The 23,949-nt window shown below is 38.2% G+C and overlaps 1 protein-coding gene across 1 annotated transcript in view; it reads left to right on the forward strand.

The window, feature by feature from the left end:
* The window catches only part of GDI2 (GDP dissociation inhibitor 2), a 47,171-nt gene that overhangs the window by 19,770 nt on the left and 3,452 nt on the right, over window positions 1–23,949 (forward strand). Inside the window, exons 4-7 of the mRNA XM_082619801.1 lie at window positions 3,183–3,317; window positions 8,614–8,812; window positions 9,075–9,206; window positions 22,277–22,376. Coding sequence (XP_082475927.1) covers window positions 3,183–3,317; window positions 8,614–8,812; window positions 9,075–9,206; window positions 22,277–22,376 — 566 coding nt within the window. The remainder of the gene's footprint in view (window positions 1–3,182; window positions 3,318–8,613; window positions 8,813–9,074; window positions 9,207–22,276; window positions 22,377–23,949) is intronic.

The following is a 23,949-nucleotide window of genomic DNA, read 5'->3' on the forward strand; positions in this document are numbered from 1 at the left end:
AGAAATTTATTTTTTCAAAATGGCTAATCAGGTACTCGGCAATCGCTCGGCTTCCCCCATCCCCCGGTAACGGTCGCTGGTGAGTTTAAATGAGCTGGGGCTGGCCGGGCCGGAGCCGCTACGGGGGGCGCCTGAGGCACTGCAGAAAGTGGGCCTGAGCCTCCAGGATGACGGTGCTGCAGGAACCTGTCCAGGATGGAGTAATTAATATTGCATGGGATAGAGCAGTGAAGGCTTCATGAAAGGAAGAGACCATGTAAGCTGAATTTTGAAGAAAGGATGACAAATTTCAGGAGATGGAAGTTAAAGACAAAGGACAGCCCAAACAGAGGCTGCTATATGGCAAGCACTAAACCACTATGCTTACAGAGATGCAGTTTTCCTCGCAGAGCGACTATATGCAGAAGGGTTTCATGAAAAATACAGTGGACCAGAGAAGAAGGGTTCTGTTGGGTTTTGCTTGCACATACATGACATACAAAAACAACAGCGAAAGAAAGAAAGAAAGAAAAGAAAAGAAAAGAAAAAGGAAAATCTTTATAACAGGAAAATTTCAAATTACTTTTTTTTTTTTGCGGTACGCAGGCCTCTCACTGTTGTGGCCTTTCTTGTTGCGGAGCACAGGCTCTGGATGCGCAGGCTCAGCAGCCATGGCTCACGGGCCCAGCCGCTCCACAGCATGTGGGATCTTCCCAGACCTGGGCAGGAACCCGTGTCCCCTGCATCGGCAGGCGGACTCTTGACCACTGCACCACCAGGGAAGCCCTCAAATTACTTTTTTATCCCACATCTTTGAGTTAACTTTTCAGGAAGATGTGGCAAGTTTATCTGTACTTTAAAACAGTGATTTTCAAACTTTAGCAGGCATCAGAATCACCTGAAGGGTTTGTTACAGCACAGATTACTGGTCCCCACTCCCAGAATTACTGATTTTAGGGGTCTGAGCTGATATGGGGCCCAAGAACTTCTATTTCTAACAAGCTCCAAAGTCATGCTGATGCTGGTATAGGGACCACACTTTGGGAACCACTGGCTTAGATGATCCCTCAGCACCATGATATTATTACATAGCGCATTTTTAGAAGCACAGAACAGATTTTTCCCTCTTTCTTTCTATCTCCTTTATTGTTACCTTTCTAGACTCTCATCTGGGGACTTCCCCGGCCATCCAGTGGTTAGGACTCCGCGCTTCTACTGCAGGGGGCATGGGTTCGATCCCTGGTCCATTGGGGAACTAAGATCCCACATGCCACGTGGCGTGGCCAAAAAGAAAAAAAACTCTGATCTGGATTGGTTGGGAGGTTGTGAGGATAGAAGTGAGGTGATGGTCAGTTTGGAAGAGAGTAAATAAGGGGAAAAGTGCCACATTTCATTAACTAAGTCATTTCCTAATGTAAAGAAAAGGCAAGAGGTTGATAAATAATTCAGCTCTTGCCATTAAAGAGCAGTTTAATTATTGTTACTGGACAAGTGTCACGTCTGTCAATTGAGTGTTTAAATAGTGTGGGTGTTCACAATTTAGAAATTGTTTTCCTTTTTCTTAAATTATCTTGAATATACTCTAGTGTATATTTGGTGTTAGAAATAAGTGGGTTGGGTTTTTTTGTTTGTTTGTTTTCCAATCTGGTCTTTTTTTAATGTACAGATTGATAATTACGTTTATAACCCTGAGTTTCCCTCTCATGAAATTTGACTTCTGTCCTCTCAAAGAGTCTGTTAGAAAAATGCTACATAAAAACAAGATGCTTTTCTGGTAGTCTATTTAAGGGTAGTTGTGCGCATGTGTTTGCTTTTCTTAAAGATTTACAGAGAATACTACAATTGTCTTCATTGTATTATTTCCTTGGTTCCTTGGGGAACTAGCTTTTCTATCAGAATATTATTTCCTTGGTTCCTTGGGGAACTAACTTTTCTGTCAGAAAAGTATTTCTCCTTAATTCAAATTTGAATTAATAAATTGTTTTTTGTATTAAAAAAAAATGGCTAATCAGTTGTTCCTCAACATCATTTATCTTTTCCACTTTGATTAGAAAACTTTCATCATATATTCTTTTACATGGGTCTCTATTTTTCACTGATTTATGGACTAGTTAATGTACAGTATACTGAAACATTTGGCTGCATAAAGGTCTCCTTATTACTCTATTTCTTGTTCTCAAAAAGAATTTTTTTTGATTGTCCTTGTATGTTTATCCTTTCAAATGAACTTTAAAATAATTTTGTTTGGTTTCTCAAAGAAGTTTACAATTTTTAGTATACCAAAATTTCTTTGGTTTATCCTAGCTTTTTCTTGACCCAAAACTAGTATTCATTTTAATAAATATAAATTGACTTAGAAACTGAAAAGCACAAATTCCTGGAAAATTTTGCCTGTGAGTTGTCTCTCTTTAAAATACAGTAGGGGGGCTTCCCCGGTGGTGCAGTGGTTGAGAGTCCGCCTGCCAATGCAGGGGACACGGGTTTGTGCCCCGGTCCGGGAAGATCCCACATGCCGCGGAGCGGCTGGCCCCGTGGGCCATGGCCATTGAGCCTGCGTGTCCGGAGCCTGTGCTCCGCAATGGAAGAGGCCACAACAGTGAGAGGCCCGCGTACTGCAAAAGAAAAAGGAAAAAAAAAAAATACAGTAGGAACTTTAAAGAAACCCAAACCCATTTGTAGTAGTACTATAATTCTAAACCTCATACTTCTAATAATTATTGTATAACTTTTACAAAAGCATGTTGAAGTTATTAACCTTGAAGTGGTAACATTTAAAAAAAGTCTAAATATGCTAAGCAATGGGTCTGCATTCTGATTGTCCTATTTAAAATATGGCTTTGGAGACTTTTCTAGGAGTTACTGGATGGTGTTAAAAAATTGGAAAGCCATTAGTATTAGTAAATGTACTTTTATTTCTGCTGATTTTTTTTTTTTTTTTTTTTTTTGCAATATGCGGGCCTCTCACTGTTGTGGCCTCTCCCATTGCAGAGCACAGGCTCCGGATGCGCAGGCTCAACGGCCATGGCTTACGGGCCTAGCCGCTCGGCGGCATGTGGGATCTTCCCAGACTGGGGCACGAACCCGTGTCCCCTGCATTGGCAGGCGGACTCTCAACCACTGCGCCACCAGGGAAGCCCCTATTTCTGCTGATTTTTGAAAGTAGTAAGATTTAAGTAACAGTTTGAATTATGTGACTCTTACAGGTCAGCTGGTTAAGATGCTGCTTTTTACAGAGGTCACTCGCTATCTGGATTTCAAAGTGACTGAAGGGAGCTTTGTTTATAAGGGAGGAAAAATCTACAAGGTTCCTTCCACTGAAGCAGAAGCCCTGGCATCTAGTAAGTAATTCTATTTTATTTTCTCAGAATATTAAGATTTTATAACGTAAAGGGATCTTAGAGATAAAATTTAAGGTCCCCTGCATTAGTCATCCACCCACTCATCCAGTCAACAAAGATTTATTGGGTGTCTGTTATGTGCCAGACACTGTTCTAGGCAGTTGAGAGTACTTCAGTAAACAAGATGTTCACAAATTCCTGCCCTTCTGAAGCCTGGAGAGGTTTTATGTCGTGGAGCCTGTTGCTGGTGAAGCTGAGCCTTCCTAGGTCTAGTATACTCTTTTCAGATTAATAATTCTTGAGAGTCACTGTCTCTTGGATTGTTTCATGTGCTAGGCTCTGTGGGAGACACTTCACATTTGCTTTCTTACTTGTGAAGCCCTTTGTGAGGTAGGCTTTCCGTTTTATAGATGAGGAAACTCAGGCCCAAAATCACATAGCTAATGAGTGGCAGGACGGCATTGAAACCCTGGTGGGACTGCTGCACAGTCCGTGTACTTCATCACCCATCTACGCTGACCTCCTTTGCTACTCTATCCAACATGCTGTTCTGGTGGAACTCATCCTCTAAGTGGTGCTGGTGTCATTCTCCAGCATCTCTGTTTCTAGGTATTCCCAGTGAATATGGAGTGATTTTGTTTTCTGCCCCAAATTATTTCCTCTACTGGCTCATCAAAGATTTCCGCTTAACATGTTTTATTCTGAGTCTTTTAAATAGCAAACACCCCGAGAAAAGACCTTCCATCCTTTAAGGTGTTTTTGTTGCCATGCAGAGCAGTTTAAGGAAGGATAAGTTTGTATAACTAAAGGGTAGATAAGTTTTGTAGGTGCTGTAGGAGTTCAGAGGAGGGAAAGGTTTGCATTGGGAGAATAGGAAGAGTGTCAGTAAATTCTCCAGTAATTATTCTGGCATTAAGATTGGAAAAGATTTCTCACCTAGGGGTCGTCCCTGGTGGCGCAGCGGTTAAGAATCTGCCTGCCAATGCAGGGGACACGGGTTCGAGCCCTGGTCCGGAAAGATCCCACATGCCGCGGAGCAACTAAGCCCATGCACCACAGCTACTGAGCCTGCGCTCTAGAGCCCATGAGCCATGACTACTGAAGCCCATGAGCCACGACTACTGAAGCCCATGAGCCACAGCTACTGAAGCCCGCACGCCTAGAGCCCGTGCTCCGCAGCAAGAGAAGCCACCACAATGAGATGCCCACTCACCGCAACGAAGAGTAGCCCCCGCTCGCCACAACGGGAGAAAGCCCGCGCACAGCAATGAAGACCCAGCGCAGCCAAAAAATAAAAATTTCTCACCTAAAAACCTAGTTTAAGTTATTTTGGCAGTTTTTCTAACTCCATTTATTTACTTCTTGCTATTAGGGGAGAAAATATTGGGCATAAAACGTTGAAAAACACTAAAGCCAGAAAGTAAAAAATAGCACTAAGAATTGAGGCCAGGTTGGGAGTGACAGTTGGGTAAGGGAAGGAATGGCTTCTGATTGAATGGAGGGGAGTCTGTGATGTGATCATGGGTTAGAAATCATTTAAAGTCTTTTCAGTGACAGTGCATCTAATTTAAATAAAGTGTTTTCATAGAAATAAGTGTTCAACAGTAAAAGAGTAGAACTCTTTTAAACAAAGTTTGTGGTTTTTTAATTTAAAATTTTTATTCTCTCTGAGCTTTTATCTATATTAATAGCTTCAACCACTTCCTTCATTTAAAAATTGAAGGACTTAACAGTTTGTTTCTGTTTTTGATTTAATGTTTTCAAATATATAAAATATTTACATGACTTGAAAGTCAAAATTATATTAAAAGGTATATTTAGAGTCTTATCTTTGCCACTCCATTCTTTCCACCCTGATAGGTGGTCAGTTTTACTTATTTCTGATTTACCCTCATGTTTCTTTTTGCAAAAATAAGCAAATATATTAATGTATGTATTTTTAAGGTTAGATTTATTGAGGTTTAATTTACATACACTAGGATTTACCTATTTTAGTATACAGTTTCATGAATTTTTACCAATCACTACCTTATCAGCAACTATTTTTACATTAATGGATAGGATTTTGAAGTTGGAATGGCAGGCAGGACAATTCTAGGCAGAATGAATGAATGGGGTAGGAAAAGTGTAGAGGGTGGGAAGTTCAAGAGAAAGATAAAAACAAATTATTCTATGCTTCTAATAATAGCTGACGTTTTTGAACATTATGTGCAGGCATTTATGTACTAATTATTTTATGTGTATAGTCTAAGTTTATTTTATATAGTCCTTCACTACAACCCTCTGAGACGTGGTGCTATTATCTATATTGACAGATGGGAACACCAAGGTATACAGGTGTGAAAGAACCCAAAGTAGCATAGTTCATGACTAGTAAAACTAGTTTGAAGCCAGATTTGTCAGACTCAAGAACCCCACACTCTTAACCGCTGAACTATCTAGTATATAAATGTAGCTTCTCAGATATTTTAACAACTGTCACGTACACTGGAATTCCTTTTTTCTCCGTGCTACATATTTCCAGTTCCTGTGGTTGTTTCTCATATAATATGCCGTCTAGGTCTCTTGGCCACTTTTCTTTGGAAATTCTCTGATTTGCCAAGATTATCTTATATATAATAGAATTAGAGCCAGACCAGACCTGATACTCCAAGTGTTGTCTGCCCACTCAGTGTCCTTGGGACTTTTACTTTCCTAGGACAATATATTTCTATTAATGTAGCCTAAGTTTACATTGGCTTTTTTAGGAACTGTATATACTGTTGGTTCTTGTGGTAGGTCATGATGCCAGCTAAAATCTCAAGGTTCCAATAAATATTTGTTCATTGGTCAAATGTTATTTTAGTCAAATAAATGAGAAGTATATTTGGCCTCTAGAGTAATGTTGAACACAGGTACTATGTTCAGAGAAGTTTGAGACATTTTCATGAATAGCTTTGAAACGTGCCCAGCAAAATCTTGTATCCTCGGTTGAATCTTTAGCTTGCTTGTTTGTTCTCACTCTTACGGCCGTGAGGCATCTGTTTGTTGGGAGCACCTTTGACATCTCAGGGCTTGTGGCTGTCAGGAGTTGGTGTGCCTGCTGCAAAGCCCAGCTGTGAACTGGGGTGAGGCTGTTTAGGTCCACTGTCGGAATGACATGTTGTGTGCCATGTTTTAGCGCTTTTCTTGTGACGTTAATTCTACTCTGATTTTTCTGTTTTTTATTTTTTTATTCACTTGTCAAATCTTATGCCTGTTAGTTAATTGGAATGCTTTTTTCTGTTCTCTTATTGAAACTGCTCTGGATTTTGTAGCTTTATTCTGTTTTAAAAGTCTTGACATAAGTGTCTTTTTTGGTAAGTAACCCTCAGTGTGCAAGTGAATGTAGGAAAAGTAAAACCATTTGAAATGCGTGAAGGTACAACTCAATGGACTAATTGTGAAAAAGATTTTTTCTAGTCCTTTTATCATATAATTTGAGTATTTTCTTTATATATTGTATGTCCAGTATATGAATAAGTCAACTTCTTTTATATTCAGTCCCATCAGATGTTAATTATATGGATTGAATATTTATTGAGCACTTGCTATATGCCAGGTACCCTTCTAGGTTTGGGGGTAGGGAGGGTGCAACAGAAGGAAAAAAGTAAACAAAAATGCTTTCCCTATTGGAGCTTCCATTAGTGGGAGACTGGCTATAGATAAATAAGGAGAAGCATTTCAGATGGTGATATAATCTGATATAAAAGCGTATCAGATGGATATGGAGATGAAAGGAGAGAGGGAGGGTGGGGCTACTAGTTTAAATAGGGTGACCAGGGAAGGCATCGTCATATAGAAGTAGCTGTTGTAAAAATTACGTGGTAGGAAATAATATTTGAATTCGTTAAATTAGGACTTTTTCAGAATGAGCACCGGGTCTCTCACATGTTGGTAATTGCACTAGTATCTGGTTCCGACATAAAGGGATGGAGGAGCAGCTTAGAGCAGCTCCTCTGTGCTGGGGGACAGGAGTCCACTGTGCTGGGAGAGTGTCCCTGTCAGGCTCAAGGCTTGGAGGAGGGAGGGAGATGAAAAGAGGGAAAGAGTGGGGAATTTAAGAATACACAGTAGATTTTTATTTTTATTTTAAGAGAAGTTATGCAATAACTCAACAATAAACTGTTGGTAAGAGCTTTAGGTTCCACCAGGCAGTGTCCACCAGAGTGACCCCCACGTTGTAAGTGCGTTTGCAGTGGTGCCTCGTGTTTCCTTTGTCTGTGCTACACCTTCCCCTGAAACTACACTTGTGTCTTAAGTAGGGGGCTGTGTGGTAATAGAATAGTTCTTTTTAGCCTTATGCTTTTACTGTGTATGCAGTCTGTCCATTTTTTTAAAGCTAGGTTGTAAATATTAATTTAAAAAGTTAAATGTAGTCAGCTATCATGAATAGCCCCATGATCATTTTAATTTTCAGTTTTGTTGATTTCAGCTATAGTCTTGGGGGAAATAATGTTTAAACTATCAAAATATTCAGCTGTCAACAGATATAAAAAATGGTTAAGCATTTATTTTTAAAGCTATAGTTGTTTTTAAAGTAGCGGTATGGTTTAAGAAAGAGGAAGAAGGAGATGGAACCAGAAAATTTTCTTTTCCTTTGACTTTGTCTTTCTACCAGCTATCTACGGTAGTAGGGATCCTGACTAGTAGGAAGAACTGAGGGTTTCTTAGGTGGTAGTTCATAGCTTTCTCCTGATCTACTTTTTAGTGTAAAAAGCAGTGAACTGCTTATCTTAAGACTTCATTAAAGTGACTGGCAGCATAACCAGCATCTAAATTTCTTTGAGGTCAGATTGTTCTTGGTATCTAAGCTGCTTTTCCATTAAATACCAGAGTGTATCTTAGCATACAGAAAAAGAAAAAAAAATGAAGTGCATTGAGAATTTTAGGCAGTTGCTGGAGTACAGATCAGAGTTGCCAAAAAAACATTCAGATAGATGCCTTCATGAATAATAGTTTTTCAAAGTCTTATTTATCTTGTACCTAATAAGAGGTATAATTATACATATTGCATTTAATTAATTACTGGTTATAATTACTTGTAATTGTAGTGTAAAATTGAAGGCTTAATAGCTGATCTATTGTAATTATGACAGTTTAAAGTGTTATGAAACTGTCAGTTTATTTTAAAGCAATGTCCAAACTCCCATATTTTAAACTGCACATTGCCTTAGAAGAGCCTCAGATAACATAAAATATTCAAACTTTATTTTCACATTTTCTTTTCCTCAGTGTCCTATTGTGAGTGTGTGCTTTTTGAAAAATTCTTTTTTAGGCCTAATGGGGCTGTTTGAAAAACGTCGATTCAGAAAATTCCTGGTGTATGTTGCCAACTTTGATGAGAATGATCCTAGAACTTTTGAGGGCATTGATCCTAAGAAGACGGCAATGCGAGAGGTGTATAAGAAATTTGACCTGGGCCAAGATGTTATAGATTTTACTGGTCATGCCCTGGCACTTTACAGAACTGATGAGTAAGTTTTTGGGTTTTTAGATTTACATTTTTCTTGGAATTCTTCACTGAATTTCCCAATTCTGCAGAGTGGAAATTCTAACAAAACAAATATATAGCTCTATTATACTACTAAAGAAGAAGTTCTAACTGCACATTAGAGTTAGAGCCTTTTAAGTAAAATATGGAGATGTTGAATTAAAATCCATTCAGAAAAAGATTTTAAATTGAATATAAGAATGCAAACCAAAGCCCTTTTCTAATGGTCATTTCCTTTTGTCTAGCTATTTAGATCAACCATGTTGTGAAACCATTAATAGGATTAAACTTTACAGTGAGTCTTTGGCAAGATATGGCAAAAGCCCATACCTTTATCCACTCTACGGCCTTGGAGAACTGCCACAAGGATTTGCACGGTGAGAGCCCATGTTTAATCTTTGTGCTAAAACCTCACTGATCCTGAACCTCGCCTTGAACGGTAGTTTATGATATGGTTGTGGTTGTGAATAATGAGACAAGATTTGTCTGTGAGTAGTGAGGTGCTTTTTGTTTTTATTGAAGTAAAATTTATGTACAGTGAAACCACAGATCTGTGGTTTAAAAAAAATGAGTTGGACATATATATAGACCTTTGTAACCAAAACTCCAATCTAGATGTAGAAATTTTCCTTACTCCAGAAGTTCCCTTGTATCCCCTCATAATCACCACCACCCCTGCACTGTAACAACTACACTTGTGATTCCTATCATCATAGAACACTTTTGCCTGTTTTTGAAGTTTTATTATATAAAGGGAATAATATGTACTTAATTTTAAAATTATTTATTTATTTATTTATTTATTTATTTATTTAATTTTGGCTGTGTTGGGTCTTTGTTGCTGCGCCGGGCTTTCTCTAGTTGCGGTGAGCGGGGGCTACTCTTCCTTGTGGTGCACGGGCTTCTCACTGCGGTGACTTCTCTTATTGCGGAGCATGGGCTCTAGGCGTGCGGGCTTCAGTAGTTGTGGCACGCGGGCTCAGTAGTTGTGGCTCATGGGCTCTAGAGCACAGACTCGGTAGCTGTGGCGGACAGGCTTAGTTGCTCTGCGGCATGTGGGATCTTCCAGGACCAGGGATGGAACCCGTGTCCCCTGCATTGGCAGGTGGATTCTTAACTACTGCGCCACCAGGGAAGTCCCTATGTTCTCATTTTTATCTGGCTTTTGCTTAACAATATTTTTGAGATTCAGCCATGTTGATGCACATGCTGTTAATTCATTTAAAAAGTACTGAGTAATGTTTCATTATGTGAATTATGTGAATATACCACATTGTCCTGTTGATGGACATCTGGGTAGTTTTCAAAACGTTTTGGGGTATTATGAATGAAGCTACTATGAACTTTTGTGTAAAAGTGTGTATGGACATCACTTGTCATTCTTTTGGGTACATAACCAGGAGTGGAATTGCTGCCTAATATGGCAAGTATATGTTTAACTTGATAATACTGCCCAACAACTTTCCAGAGTGGTTGTACCATTTTACATTGACTTAGCAGCGTGTGAGAGTTGTGGTTGCTCCACATACCTGCCAACCTTTAGTATTGTCAGTCTTCTTAATTTTAACGACCCAAGTAGGTGTGAAATGCTATCTCATTATGGTTTTAATTTACATTTCCTGAGGACTATGTTGATGACCTTTTCATGAGCTTGTTTTGTATAATTTTGTGGTGTGAGTGTTCATTTCTTTTGCACATTTTTAAAGATTGGGCTGTCTTTTTGTTTTTGATTTGTAGGCAATCTTGATGTATCCTGACTGCAAGTCTTCTGTCAGTATATGTATTATAAATGTTTCTCTTAGTCTGTGGCTTATCTTCTGATAAGCAGAAGTTTTAAATTTTGCTAATATACCAAAGGGTTTTTTTTTTTTTTTATAATGTTTAGTATTTTTTGGTTCCTAAGAAGCTTTGCCTACCTCAGGAGCACAAAGATACTCTCCTATGTCTTTTTCTAGAAGCTTTATAGTTTTAGCTTTGTGTTTAAATCTCTGATTCATCCTGAAATCATGTTGGTGTGTGAGGTGAGGCTTGAATCTATTTATTTTTCCTGTTCGATTACTACACCATCCTGATTATTATGGTTTTTTATAGTAAGTCTTGAAATCAGGTAATATAAGTCCTTCAACTTTGTTCTTTTTCAAAATTGGTTTGTCTATTCTAGGTCCTTTGCATTTCTACATAGATTTTAGAACAAGGTGTCAATGTCTTGAAAAAAATATTTGGTGTGATTTTAGTTGGGATTGAGTTAAACCTATAGATCAATTTGGGAGAGAATTATCTTAATAACATTGAGTTTTCCAGTCCGTGAACGCTGTCTCTCACCATGTATTTAGGCTTTCTTTGGTTCAGCAATATTTTGTAGCTTTCATTGTAGAGATCCAGCACTTTTTTGGTTCAAACTTATTCATAAGTATTATATGTTATTTTGATGCTGCTGTTAATGAAAGTTTCAATTTTATTTAAAGTTGTTTGCTGCTTATATACAGAAGTACAATTGATTTTTGTACTTCCTGTGACCTTGCACTTATTTTGTTAGTTTTATAGATTTCTTAGAATTTTCCTTGTACACAGTTACATCATCAGTGAATAGAGAGATTAGCTTCTTCCTATACAACCTTTGTGTTTTTACCCTCTTGACTTTATGAACTGGCTAGTACTTCCAGAAGAATGAGGAATAGAAGCGGTGAAGATGGACATTCTTGCTTTGTTTCCAGCCTTCGGGGGAATGTTTTCAATATTTTATTATTAAACATGTTTTCTGTATGTTTTTTTTTAATAGGCAGTTTTGTCAGATTAAATTCCATTTTCATAGCTTGCTGAGAATTTTTATTATGAATGGGTATTGACATTGAGTTAATAATGCAGATTTTCTTTATGCTATTGTGAATTTTATAAATTGATTTTTGGATATTAAATTAACCTTGCATTCTTAGAGCAGACACTACTTATTCATGATGTATTTTCCTTTTAATTTATTGATGGGTTTAATTTGCATATATGTGTGTGTATGTATGCGTTTGTGTGTGCCTGTTTGTATGTGTACATTCACACATGAGTTCTTGTGCCTATGTTCATGATAGATACTGGTTTATAATTCCTGTAATATTCTTGTCTGGTTTTTTGTATCAGGGCTTAATAGACTCATAACATGAGTTGGAAGAATTTCCTCCTACTCTGTCTTCTGAAAGAGGTTGTGAAAAATGGTATTGTGCTTAAAGGTTTGATAGAATTGACCAATGAAGCCATCTGGGCCTGTAGAACTTTTTTTATGGGAAGGCTTTTGAGTGTTAATTCATTTTCTTTTCTAGAAATAAGGCTGTTCAAATGTACTATTTCTTATTTTCAGCTGTGTTTTTCAAGGAATTTGACTATTTCAAATAAGTTCTTGAACTTTTTGACAAAAAGTTGTTTGTAATATTTCTTTATTATGTTTTTGATGTCTATAGGATCTTTAGTGAGGTTCCCATCTTCATTCTTGTGTTGGATAGTTTATAATTTCTCTTTTCTTGATGGGATTTCATCAATTTTATTAATCTTTTCAAAGTGCCAAATTTTTAGCTTTGTTAATTTCCTTTGTAGTTATTTTTATTTTACTGATTTCTGATCTTAATATTTTCCTTTTACTTATTTGGGTTTTTTTTTTTCTTTTAGTTTTTAAGGTTGAAACAGATAATTGATTTTATACTTTTCTTCTCTGACATAAACATTTGAAGGTCTAAATTTCCCTCTAAATATGTACCATCTAATATGGTACCCTATATTTCCTATGATTTTTTTTTTCTTTGACCCTTGGGTTATTTGAAAGTATAGTGTTTAACTCCTAAACATTTGAGGATTTCCCTAAATACCGTACTGACATCTAATTTAATTCCATTATGGTCAGAGAACAAAGCTGTAAATTTTCAGTCTTTGAAATTAATTAAGGCATACTTTATGGCCAAATATATGATCTGTTTTAGTGAATATGCCCTTGAAAGAATTCTGCATGCATGTTTTAGAAAGGTAGCTCATAGAGTTGTTCAAATGTATATTCTTACTGATTCTTTTTCTAGTTCTGTGGCTGAGAGAGGGTCTTCTACCACGATTGTGGATTTATCTGTTTTCTACTTTAGTTCTGTCAGTTTGTACTTCAGACATTTAAAGCTCTTTTACTAGGTGACACTAATTTCTGATTACACCAAGTCTTCCTTATCTCATACTAATATAACCATACCAACTTGTTTACTGTTTGAACAATTTTTTTTTATCCTTTTGCTTTTAAACCCTCTGTGTCTTTATATTTAAAGTGAGTCTCTTACAGACAGCATATAGTTGAATATTGCTTTTTTATCCAATGTGACAACCTTGGCCTTTTAATGGAATTTTTTAGTCATTTATGTTTAATATAATTATTGATACGGTTGGGATTAGATCTGTTGTTTTGCTGCCCCCCCCCTTCACCTGACTCCCCCCCAGGCTCCTCTTTCCTTTTTTGGAATTAATCAAATATTTTCATCTTAATTGCTTAATTTTTAGCTGTGCCTTTTCATTTCTAATTTTTTAGTGCTCACTCCATAAATTACAGTATCATCCTTCATTTATCACAGTTATTTGGCGTTAATACTGTCCTTCTTTACATAAACTGTAAGAACTTTGCAACAATTTCATCCCATTTACTATTCTCCTTTGTGCTGTTGTTGCCTATATTTTATGTCTACATACTTTATTAAACCCCACAATACATTATAATTTCTGCATTAAACAGTTTAAAGAAATGAAGGGAAGGAAAAATGTAATCATTTGTCCACATTTTTACCATTTTTGGTGCTATTCATTTTTTCTTATAAATCCGTTTCCATCTGTTGTCATTTCTCTTCAGCTTTTCATTGGCATTCTTGTAGTTACTGTTGATGATTTCTCTCAGCTTTTGTTTATCTGAAAGTGTTACGTCACCCTCATTTTTGAAGGACTTTTGTTGGCTTAAGATTTTTTTTTATTCAGCACTTTATAGCTGTTGTTCCCTTCACTTGTGGCCTGCTTTGTTTATGAGAAGTTAGCTGTCAACTGTAATAAATAGTTGTTTCTGTGTTTTTGTTTGTTTTTTGTTCTTCTGGTTGCTTTCAAGATTTTCTTTGTGTTTTTGGGAGTATAACTAGGTTTTGCCTAGGTGTGGTTTTGCTGAACTGCTTGGATGTGTAAGTTAATTTTTTAGATCAAGCTGGGAATTTTAAAATCATTATCCTCTTCAGATATTCTGTCCCATTTTCTCTCTTGTCCTCTGGGACACCGATTGCTTGTATGTTAGATACTTGGTATTATGCCATAGTTCAGGGGTCTCCAACCCCTGGTAAAGGTCCTCAGCCTGTTAGGAACCAGGCCGCACAGCAAGAGGGGGTTGGTGGGTGAGCGAGCGAAGCTACATCTGCCGCTCCCCATTGCTTGCATTACCGCCTGAACCATCCCCCCCATCACTCACGTTACCACTTGAACAAACTCTACCCACGCTCCCCCTGCCCCTGGTCTGTGGAAACATTGTCTTCCATGAAACTGGTCTCTGGTGCCAAAAAGGTTGGGGACCGCTGCCATAGGTCACTGAGGCTCTGCTCATTTTTTTCTTTGTTTTATCTCTTTATGTTTCATATCAGGTAATGCGTGTTCATTAGTTCCTTTTTCTGTTATTTTCAGTAAGCTGTTAATCACATTCGGTGAGTTTTAATTTTTTAAAAAATATTTTTTCAATTGATCTAGAATTTCCATTTTTTAAATATAGTTTTCATTTTTTTGTGAGATTTTCTACTTATTCATTTTTTTTTTTTTTTTGCTGTACGCGGGCCTCTCACTGCTGTGGCCTCTCCCGTTGCGGAGCACAGGCTCCGGACACACAGGCTCCGCGGCCATGGCTCGCGGGCCCAGCCGCTCCGCGGCATGTGGGATCTTCCGGGATCGGGGCACGAACCCGTGTCCCCTGCATCGGCAGGCGGACTCTCAACCACTGCGCCACCAGGGAAGCCCTACTTATTCATTTTGACTTTCACAAATATATAATGTTCTTTTTAAAAAATCTTTATTGGAGTATAATTGCTTCACAATACTGTGTTAGTTTCTTTTGCACAACAAAGCAAATCAGCCATATGCATACACATGTCCCCATATCCCCTCCCTCTTGAGTCTCCCTCCCACCCTCCCTATCCCACCCCTCTAGGTCAACGCAAAGCACGGAGCCGATCTCCCTGTGCTATGCTGCTGCTTCCCACCAGCCAACTGTTTTACATTCGGTGGTGTGTGTATGTCAGTGCTACTCTCACTTAACCCCAGCTTCGCCCTCCGACCCCATGTCATCAAGTCCACTCTCTATGTCTACCTCTTTATTCCTGCCCTGCAGCTAGATAGATCAGTACCTTTTTTTTTTTGATTCCATATATATGTGTTAGCATACAGTATTTGTTTTTCTCTTTCTGACTTACTTCACTCTGTATGACAGACTCTGAGTCCATCCACCTCACTACAAATAAATCAAATTTCATTTCTTTTTAGGGCTGAGTAATATTCCATTGTATATATGTGCCACATCTTCTTTATCCATTCATCTGTCGATGGACACTTAGGTTGCTTCCATGTCCTGGCTATTGTAAATAGTGCTGCAGTGAACATTATGGTACATGTCTCTTTCTGAATTATGGTTTTCTCACGGTATATGCCCCTTGGTGGGATTGCTGGGTCATATGGTAGTTCTATTTTTAGTTTTTTAAGGAACCTCCATACTGTTTCCCATAGTGGTTGTATCAATTTACATTCCCACCAACAGTGTAGGAGGGTTCCCTTTTCACCACACCTTTTCCAGCATTTATTGTTTCTAGCTTTTTTGATAATGGCCATTCTGACCGGCTTGGGGTGATAACCTCATTGTAGTTTTGATTTGCATTTCTCTAATAATTAGTGATGTTGAGCATCTTTTCATGTGCCTCTTGGCCATCTGTATGTCTTCCTTGGTGAAATGTCTATTTAGATCTTTTGCCCATTTTTTCACTAGATTGTTTGTTTTTTTGATATTGAGCTCCACGAGCTATTTGTATATTTTGGAGATTAATCCTTTGTCTGTTGTTTCATTTGCAAATATTTTCTCCTATTCTGAGAGTTGTCTTTTTGTCTTGTTTATGGTTTCCTTTGCTGTTCAAAAGCTTTTAAGGTTAATTAAGTCCCATTTGTTTATTTTTGTTTTTATTTCCGTTACTCTAGGAGATGGGTCAAAAAAAGATCTTGCTGTGGTTTATGTCAAAGAGTGTTTTTCCTATGTTTTCCCCTGAAAGTTTTATAGTGTCTGGTTTTACATTTAAGTCTATAATCCATTTTGAGTTTATTTTTGTGTTTGGTGTTAGGGAGTGTTCTAATTTCCTTCTTTTACATGTAGCTGTCCAGTTTTCCCAGCACCACTTATTGAAGAGGCTGTCTTTTCTCCATTGTATATTCTTGCCTCCTTTGTCAAAGATAAGGTGACCATATGTGTGTGGGTTTATCTCTGGTCATTCTATCCTGTTCCACTGATCTATATTTGTTTTGTGCCAGTACCATACTGTCTAGATTACTGTAGCTTTGTGGTATAGTTTGAGGTCGGGGAGCCTGATTCCTCCAACTCCGTTTTCTTTCTCACAATTGCTCTGGCTATTCGGGGTCTTTTGTGTTTCCATATAAATTGTAAGATTTTTTTGCTCTAATTCTGTGAAGAATGCCATTGGTAGTTTGATAGTGATTGCATTGAAACTGTAGATTGCTTTGGGTTGTAGAGTCATTTTCACAATATTGATTGTTCCAATCCAAGAACATGGTATGTTTCTCCGTCTGTTTGTGTCATCTTTGATTTCTTTCATCAGTGTTTTATAGTTTTCTGAGTACAAGTCTTTCGCCTCCTTAGGCAGGTTTATTCCTAGGTATTTTATTCTTTTTGTTTCAGTGGTAAATGGGAGTGTTTCCTTAATTTCTCTTTCTGATTTTTTGTTGTTGGTGTATAGGAATGCCAGAGAATTCTGTGCATTAATTTTGTATCCTGCAACCATACCAAATTCATTGATTAGTTCTAATAGTTTTCTGGTGGCATCTTTAGGATTTTCTATGTATAGTATTATGTCATTGGCAAAGAGTGACAGTTTTACTTCTTCTTTTCCAATTTGTATTCCTTTTGTTTCTTTTTCTTCTCTGATTGCTGTGGCTTGGACTTCCAAAACTATGTTGAATAAGAGTGGCAAGAGTGGATATCCTTGTCATGTTCCTGATCCTAGTGGAAATGCTTTCAGTTTTTCACCATTGAGTATCATGCTTGCTGAGGGTTTGTCATATATGGCCTTTATTATGTCGAAGTAGGTTCCCTCTGTGCCCATTTTCTCAAGAGTTTTTTTTTTTTTTTATCATAAATGGGTGTTGAATTTTGTCCAAAGCTTTTTCTGAATCTATTGAGATGATCATATGGTTTTTATTCCTTAATTTGTTAATGTTGTGTATCACCTTGATTGATTTGTGTATATTGAAGAATCCTTGCATCCTTGGGATAAATCCCACTTGATCATGGTGTATGATCCTTTTAATGTGCCTTTGGATTCTGTTTGCTAGTATTTTATTGAGGATTTTTGCATCTATGTTCATCAGTAATATTAGTCTATAATTTTGTGATATCTTTTTCTGGTTTGGGTATCAGGGTGATGGTGGCTTTGTAGAATGAATTTGGGAGTGTTTCTCCATCTGCAATTTTTTGGAAGAGTTTGAGAAGGATCAGTGTTAGCTCTTCTCTAAATGATTGATAGAATCCACCTGTGAATCCATCTGGTCCTGGACTTTTGTTTGTTGGAAGATTTTTAATTATGGTTTCAATTTCATTACTTGTGATAGGTCTGTTTATATTTTCTAATTCTTCCTGGTTCAGTCTTGGAAAACTGTACCTTTCCAAGAATTTGTCCATGTCTTAGTGGTTATCCATTTTATTGGCATATAGTTGTTTGTAGTAGTCTCTTATAATCCTTTGTATTTCTGCCGTGTCAGTTGTGTGATTTCTCCTTTTTCATTTCTAATTTTATTGATTTGCCTCTTCTCCCTCTTTTTCTTGATGAGTCTGGCTAAGGGTTTATCAATTTTGTTTATCCTCTCAAAGAACCAGCTTTTAGTTTTATTGATATTTGCTATTGTTTTCTTCATCTCTATTTCATTTATTTCTGCTCTGATCTTTATGATTTCTTTCCTTCTACTGACTTTGGGTTTTCTTCTTCTTTCTCTAGTTGTTTTAAGTGTAGGGTTAGATTGTTGAGATTTTTCTTGTTTCTTGAGGTGAGATTGAATTGCTGTAAACTTCCCTCTTAGAACTGCTTTGCTGCGTCCCATAGGTTTTGGGTCATCGTGTTTTTGTTGTCATTCGTTTCTATGTGTCTTTTTATTTCTTCTTTGATTTCTTCAGTGATCTCTTGGTTATTTAGTAGTGCACTGTTTAGCCTCCATGTATTTGTGTTTTTTACAGTTTTTATCCTGTAATTGATTTCCAGTAGCATTGTGGTCAGAAAAGATGCTTGATACGATTTCAGTTTTCTTAAATTTTCTATGGCTTGATTTGTGACCCAAGATGTGATCTTTCCTGGAGAATGCTCCATGTGCACTTGAGAAGAAAGTGTATTCTGCCACTTTTGGATGGAATGTTCTGTAAATATCAATTAAGTCTATGTGGTCTGTTGTGTTATTTAAAGCTTGTGTGTCCTTATTTATTTTCATTTTGGATGATCTGTCCATTTGTAAGTGAGTTGTTAAAGTCCCCTACTGTTGTTGTGTTACTGTCGATTTCTCCTTCCATGGTTGTTAGTATTTGCCTTACGTATTGAGGTGCTCCTATGTTGGGTGCATAAACATTTATAATTGTTAATATCTTCTTCTTGGATTGATCCTTTGATCGTTAAGTAGTGTCCCTTCTTATCTCTTGTAACAGTCTTTATTTTAAAGTCTGTTTTATCTGATACTGAGTATTGCTACTCCAGTTTTCTTTTGATTTCCATTTGCATGGGATATCTTTTTCCATCCCTTCGCTTTCAGTCTGTATGTGTCCCTAGGTCTGAAGTGGGTCTCTTATAGACAGCATATATATGGGTCTTGTTTTTGTATCCATTCAGCCAGTCTGTGTCTTTTGGTTGGGGCATTTAATCCATTTACATTCAAGGTTATTATTGATATGTATGTTCCTGTTACCATTTTCTTAATTGTTTTGGGTTTGTTTTTGTGGGTCTTTTTCTTCTCTTTTGTTTCCCGCTTAGAGAAGTTCCTTTAGCATTTGTTGTAAAGCTGGTTTGCTGGTGCTGAATTCTCTTAGCTTTTGCTAGTCTGAAAAGCTTTTGACTTCTCCATCAAATCTAGATGAGATCCTTGCTGGGCCGAGTAATCTTGGTTGTAGGTTTTTCTCTTTCATCACTTTAAGTATACCCTGCCACTCCCTTCTGGCCTGCAGAGTTTCTGCTGAAAAATCAGCTGATAACCTTATGGGGATGGATCCCTGTGTATGTTATTTTTTGTTTTTCCCTTGCTGGTTTTAATATTTTTTCTTTGAATTTAATTTTTGTTCATTTGATTAATATGTGTCTTGGTGTGTTTTTCTGAGGGTTTATCCGGTATGGGACTCTGTGCTTCCTGGACTTGAATGACTGTTTCCTTTCCTATGTTAGGGAAGTTTTCCACTATAATCTCTTCAAGTATATTCTCAGACCCTTTGTGTTTCTCTTCTTCTTCTGGGACCCCTATAATTCGAATGTTGGTGCGTTTAGTGTTGTCCCAGAGGCCTCTGAGATTGTCCTCAATTCTTTTCTTTTTTCTTTATTCTGCTCCTCAGCAGTTATTTCCACCATTCTATCTTCCAGCTCACTTATTCGTTCTTCTGCCTCAGTTATTCTGTTATTGATTCCTTCTAGTGTATTTTTCATTTCAGTTATTGGTGGTGTTCACCTCTGTTAGTTTGTTCTTTAGTTCTTCTAGATCTTTGTTAAACATTTCTTGTATTTTCTCAATCCGTGCTTCCATTTTATTTCCGAGATTCTGGATCATCTTTACTATCGATACTCTGAATTCTTTTCAGGTAGATTGCCTATTTCCTCTTTATTTATTTGGTCTTGTAGGTTTTTACCTTGCTTCTTCGTCTGTGACATATTTTTTTGCTATCTCCCCCCTTTTTTTTTTTTTTATGAGTGGGATTGTGTTCCTGTTTTACTAGTTGTTTGGCCAGAGGCTTCCAACACTGGAGTTTGTAGGCTATTGGGTAGAGCTGGGTCTTGGTGCTGAGATGAGGAACTCTGTGAGACCTCACTCCAGTGAATATTCCCTGGGGCCTGAGGGTCTCTGTTAGTCCAGTGGTTCAGACTCACAGCTCCCACCACAGGAGCTTCCACCCGACCCCAGGCTCACGAATCAAGATCCTGGAAGCTGCGTGGGGTGGCAAAAAAAAAAAGAATAACAAAGTAAAAAGTAAAATTAGACTAGGAAACTAACAGATGTATTATAAAGAATGTAAAAATAAAAATATAGATGAATCAACAACCAGAAGGTACATCAGTACCACAATAGTAAAAAAGAGGAGGAGGGAAAAGGAAAAAAAAAAAGCGGTGCGGGGGTAAGGGCCTTGGTTGTGGAGAGCGGGGCCTAAGCAAGGGCGAGGTTTGGGTGGTAGGCAGGGCCAATGCTCAGGACCCACAGAGCTGGAAAAGGCCCTGGGGGCTGTGAGGGGTGGGGCTTAGGCTCAAGGAACAGAAGGGGCCCAGGCGTGCCCCCCACCCCTAGTCTCAGAGGGCAGGGGACCTCACTTGGGAGCTCAGCAGGCTCCCCGTGCCTGAGTGCGTGGGGTGACGGTAACCCTCTGCTCCTCACCCACTCCTCTGGAGGGCCCCTCCCACTTGCCTCTCAGGTACTCCCCTCGGCCTCCTTTCTGTGTCCCCCAGGACACATGCCGCCTGGATGGTGCTTTGGAGGTGGGGGAACCAGTTTGGGAGCTCAGCAGGCTCCCCGTGCCCGAGTAGGTGGGGCAGTCGCCCTCCGCTGCTCTCCTGCTCTTCCTGGAGACTCCCTCCCACCTGCCTCTCCTGATCTCCCCAGCCTCAGGGGCGCTGATCTTGTCTGGCCTCCACTTCTCCTCCCCGCTCGGTCCCCTTACGTCCTACTCGTTCATTATGGGGTTCCTCCTGTCTCCTTGGGGGTCAGAGTCCCCCACCAGCGCCTGGCAGCCGCCCTAGTTCTGGGGAGACGCTAACTCCGTGTCTTCCCACATCGCCCTCTTGACTTCTCTCCTATAACATTCTTGAACATAGATCATTGAACAGGATGTTTGTCCTTGTACATATTCGTAGTAGCTGCATTTAACTCCCTGCGTATTTTAGCATCAGTAATCTGGGCATCTGTTTGTTTTGATCGTTCTTCCTCTTTACTTTTTTCCATTTTCTTTTTTTCCATGTGTCCAGTAATTTTTGATTGTATATTGGACATACTGATTGGTATATTGTAGAGATGCTGGATTCCTTCTGTGATGAGTGTTGATTTTAGTTTTGAGTTGGCACTTAAATTATTGGCCGTTCACCTTGAACTTTTGGAGACTTGATTTTATACTTTGTAGGTGGGGGGGTCTTTTGTCTTTGGCTGGATCCTTAGTGAGGTGTGGTCCTCTGGGGTTTCATTGGAAAGCCCAAGGTATGTACCAAGTTCCTTTAATATGGCAGTTTCAAACTTCAAACTTATTTGTCCTTAAGGCCTGTAGCTGTAGTTTCTCCTCACGTCTTTTTGCCTTTTAGCTTTTGCTTTTTGCTGGGTTCCTTGGAGTCTCTCTCCTGTGTATAAGCATTTCTGGAGTTAGTTAAGGATTTGAAGAGATTTTATAATTTGGTTGCTCCCCATTTTGGAAGACTTTCTCCTACAATTTTTATCTCCTCATACAGCCCCAAACTCTATCTTACGGCACGTTAAGTCAGTAAGACTGCAGGTTTTTTGCTTCTGTTCTAGCTGTCCCATGTTACAAGGACTGGGTAGATCATTCTGTCAGGGGAAGAGCCATACAAACCACATGAAGATCTCATCCAGTTGCTTCCTTCAAGTCTCTTGTCTAGTTTCTGCCTGCTTTTACTCACTGTCCAGTGTGCTTCCTGATAGATTTTTGGTTGTTCAGTCTTAATTTTTAATATGCAGGAGGATTAGACTTACAAGTTGTTCTTCCACTACTGGTCAGTGTGGTTTGTTTGTTTGCACTTGATATTCATAACTACATCATTGTGTAGACATCATTACATGGTTTTGACTGTTTTAGAATTGATGCTTTTATGACTTAAACGAATGCCTTCTGGAAGGAAACTGAACAAATACATGTTTCCTGTAACTCATTAAAATCTAAGAAAGGAGACTTTAGTAGTTGAAATAATTATAAATTACTGATTGATTATAATTATAACTACTAATTGTAGTTTAAATACTTTGCTAGGCTAAGTGCTATTTATGGAGGTACCTACATGCTGAATAAACCAATTGAAGAAATCATTATGCAAAATGGAAAAGTGATTGGTGTAAAATCTGAAGGAGAGGTAAGTAGCTTTTACAATTTAAGAAATATCAATAGTCTCATAAAGAAAACTTTATTGTTTAATAAGTACTAAATTTGGTATGGACATCGATCCTAGATTTCACACCATGTATGTTTTCTTTATGGTAACTTGGTATTCGTAATGACTGAAAACTAATTATAGATAATGTTTAATATTTTCTGTTGTGTTGATCGTTGCTTAGACTAAAACAGAAATTATGAATGAGCTCTAAATGGTAAGTATTATATATGTAGTGTGGGTTGGTGCCTGTCTCCCAAATTTTCATTTAAATTTAGCTTTATATGTACCACTTATAACTTATTGGTGAATTGGGGCTTGGCCAATACTGTTTTACTATTTATTATTAATAAATTATTAAATATTAATAATGTTAATAATCATTACTATTAACATTATTTTATTTGGGGTTTAGCCAGGGAACTGGCCAGGTGGAGTTTTGAGCAGTGTTTTTCAAATTTGAATTGAATGTAAATTGTTAATTTTGTCAAAGTACACGTTTCTCATTCAGTAGGTCTGTGGTGGGTTTGCATTTTCTTGCAAGCTCTCAGATGGTGCCACTGCTGTTGGTCTGCAAGCCAGACCATATTTCATGAACCATCAACTTTTACAAATGGAACCATTCAAAAAAGAAACTGAGAAACTATGTTTAAAAAAATATTTTGGGAGCTTCCCTGGTGGCGCAGTGGTTGAGGGTCCGCCTGCCAATGCAGGGGACACGGGTTCGTGCCCCGATCTGGGAAGATCCCACATGCCGCAGAGCGGCTAGGCCCGTGAGCCGCGGCCGCTGGGCCTGAGCGTCCGGAGCCTGTGCTCCGCAGCGGGAGGGGCCGCAGCGGTGAGAGGCCCACGTACCGCAAAAAAAAAAAAAAAAAAAAAAAAATTGGGATTCCTGATGGTATTCTGTGGGTTCAGACCATATAATCTATATATTCACTAGCTGGCCATCTGACCCTTTATTGTTGTAGGTCTTCTGTAACTATCTTGTGCTTCCAGCATACACATAATAGATGTTTAGGAATAGAGATAAACGTCTTAATCTGATATCTCAAAGTTCTTTTTATTCATTCCATTTTTCTTTGCTTCAGACAACTGCTTCCTCTTAGGACATTTCAGGGCTTTGATATAAAGAGGAAGACTATAATATAATAATACATAATTTATCTTGCAACTTAAGTTTTACATAGTAAGTATAGTCTTAAAAGGAGAGATTATGGTCTGTTTCTAATATTAGAAAGAACTATTTATAGACCATTTACTTTTCACTGGGTCCATTCACATATAATGACATTCCTTAAATACACTGTTTCATTTAATCCTAACAACAACCTCTTTGAGGTTGGGTAGAGCCAGGATTTGAACCCTCTTCTGCCCAGTTTTAAAACTTATGTGTCTGAAAACCGTGCAACACACTTTTCCTAATATTTCAATAAGATTTAGAATTTATAATTTGCTCCAGGAGAATTTATAGGGATTGTCGGCAAAGCTAGGTTTTTTTGTTTTTTTTGTTTTTTGCGGTACGCGGGCCTCTCACTGTTGTGGCCTCTCCCGTTGC

Source organism: Mesoplodon mirus, assembly GCF_964341445.2.
Source record: "Mesoplodon mirus genome assembly, chromosome: 4".
Taxonomy (NCBI): Eukaryota; Metazoa; Chordata; class Mammalia; order Artiodactyla; family Ziphiidae; genus Mesoplodon; species Mesoplodon mirus.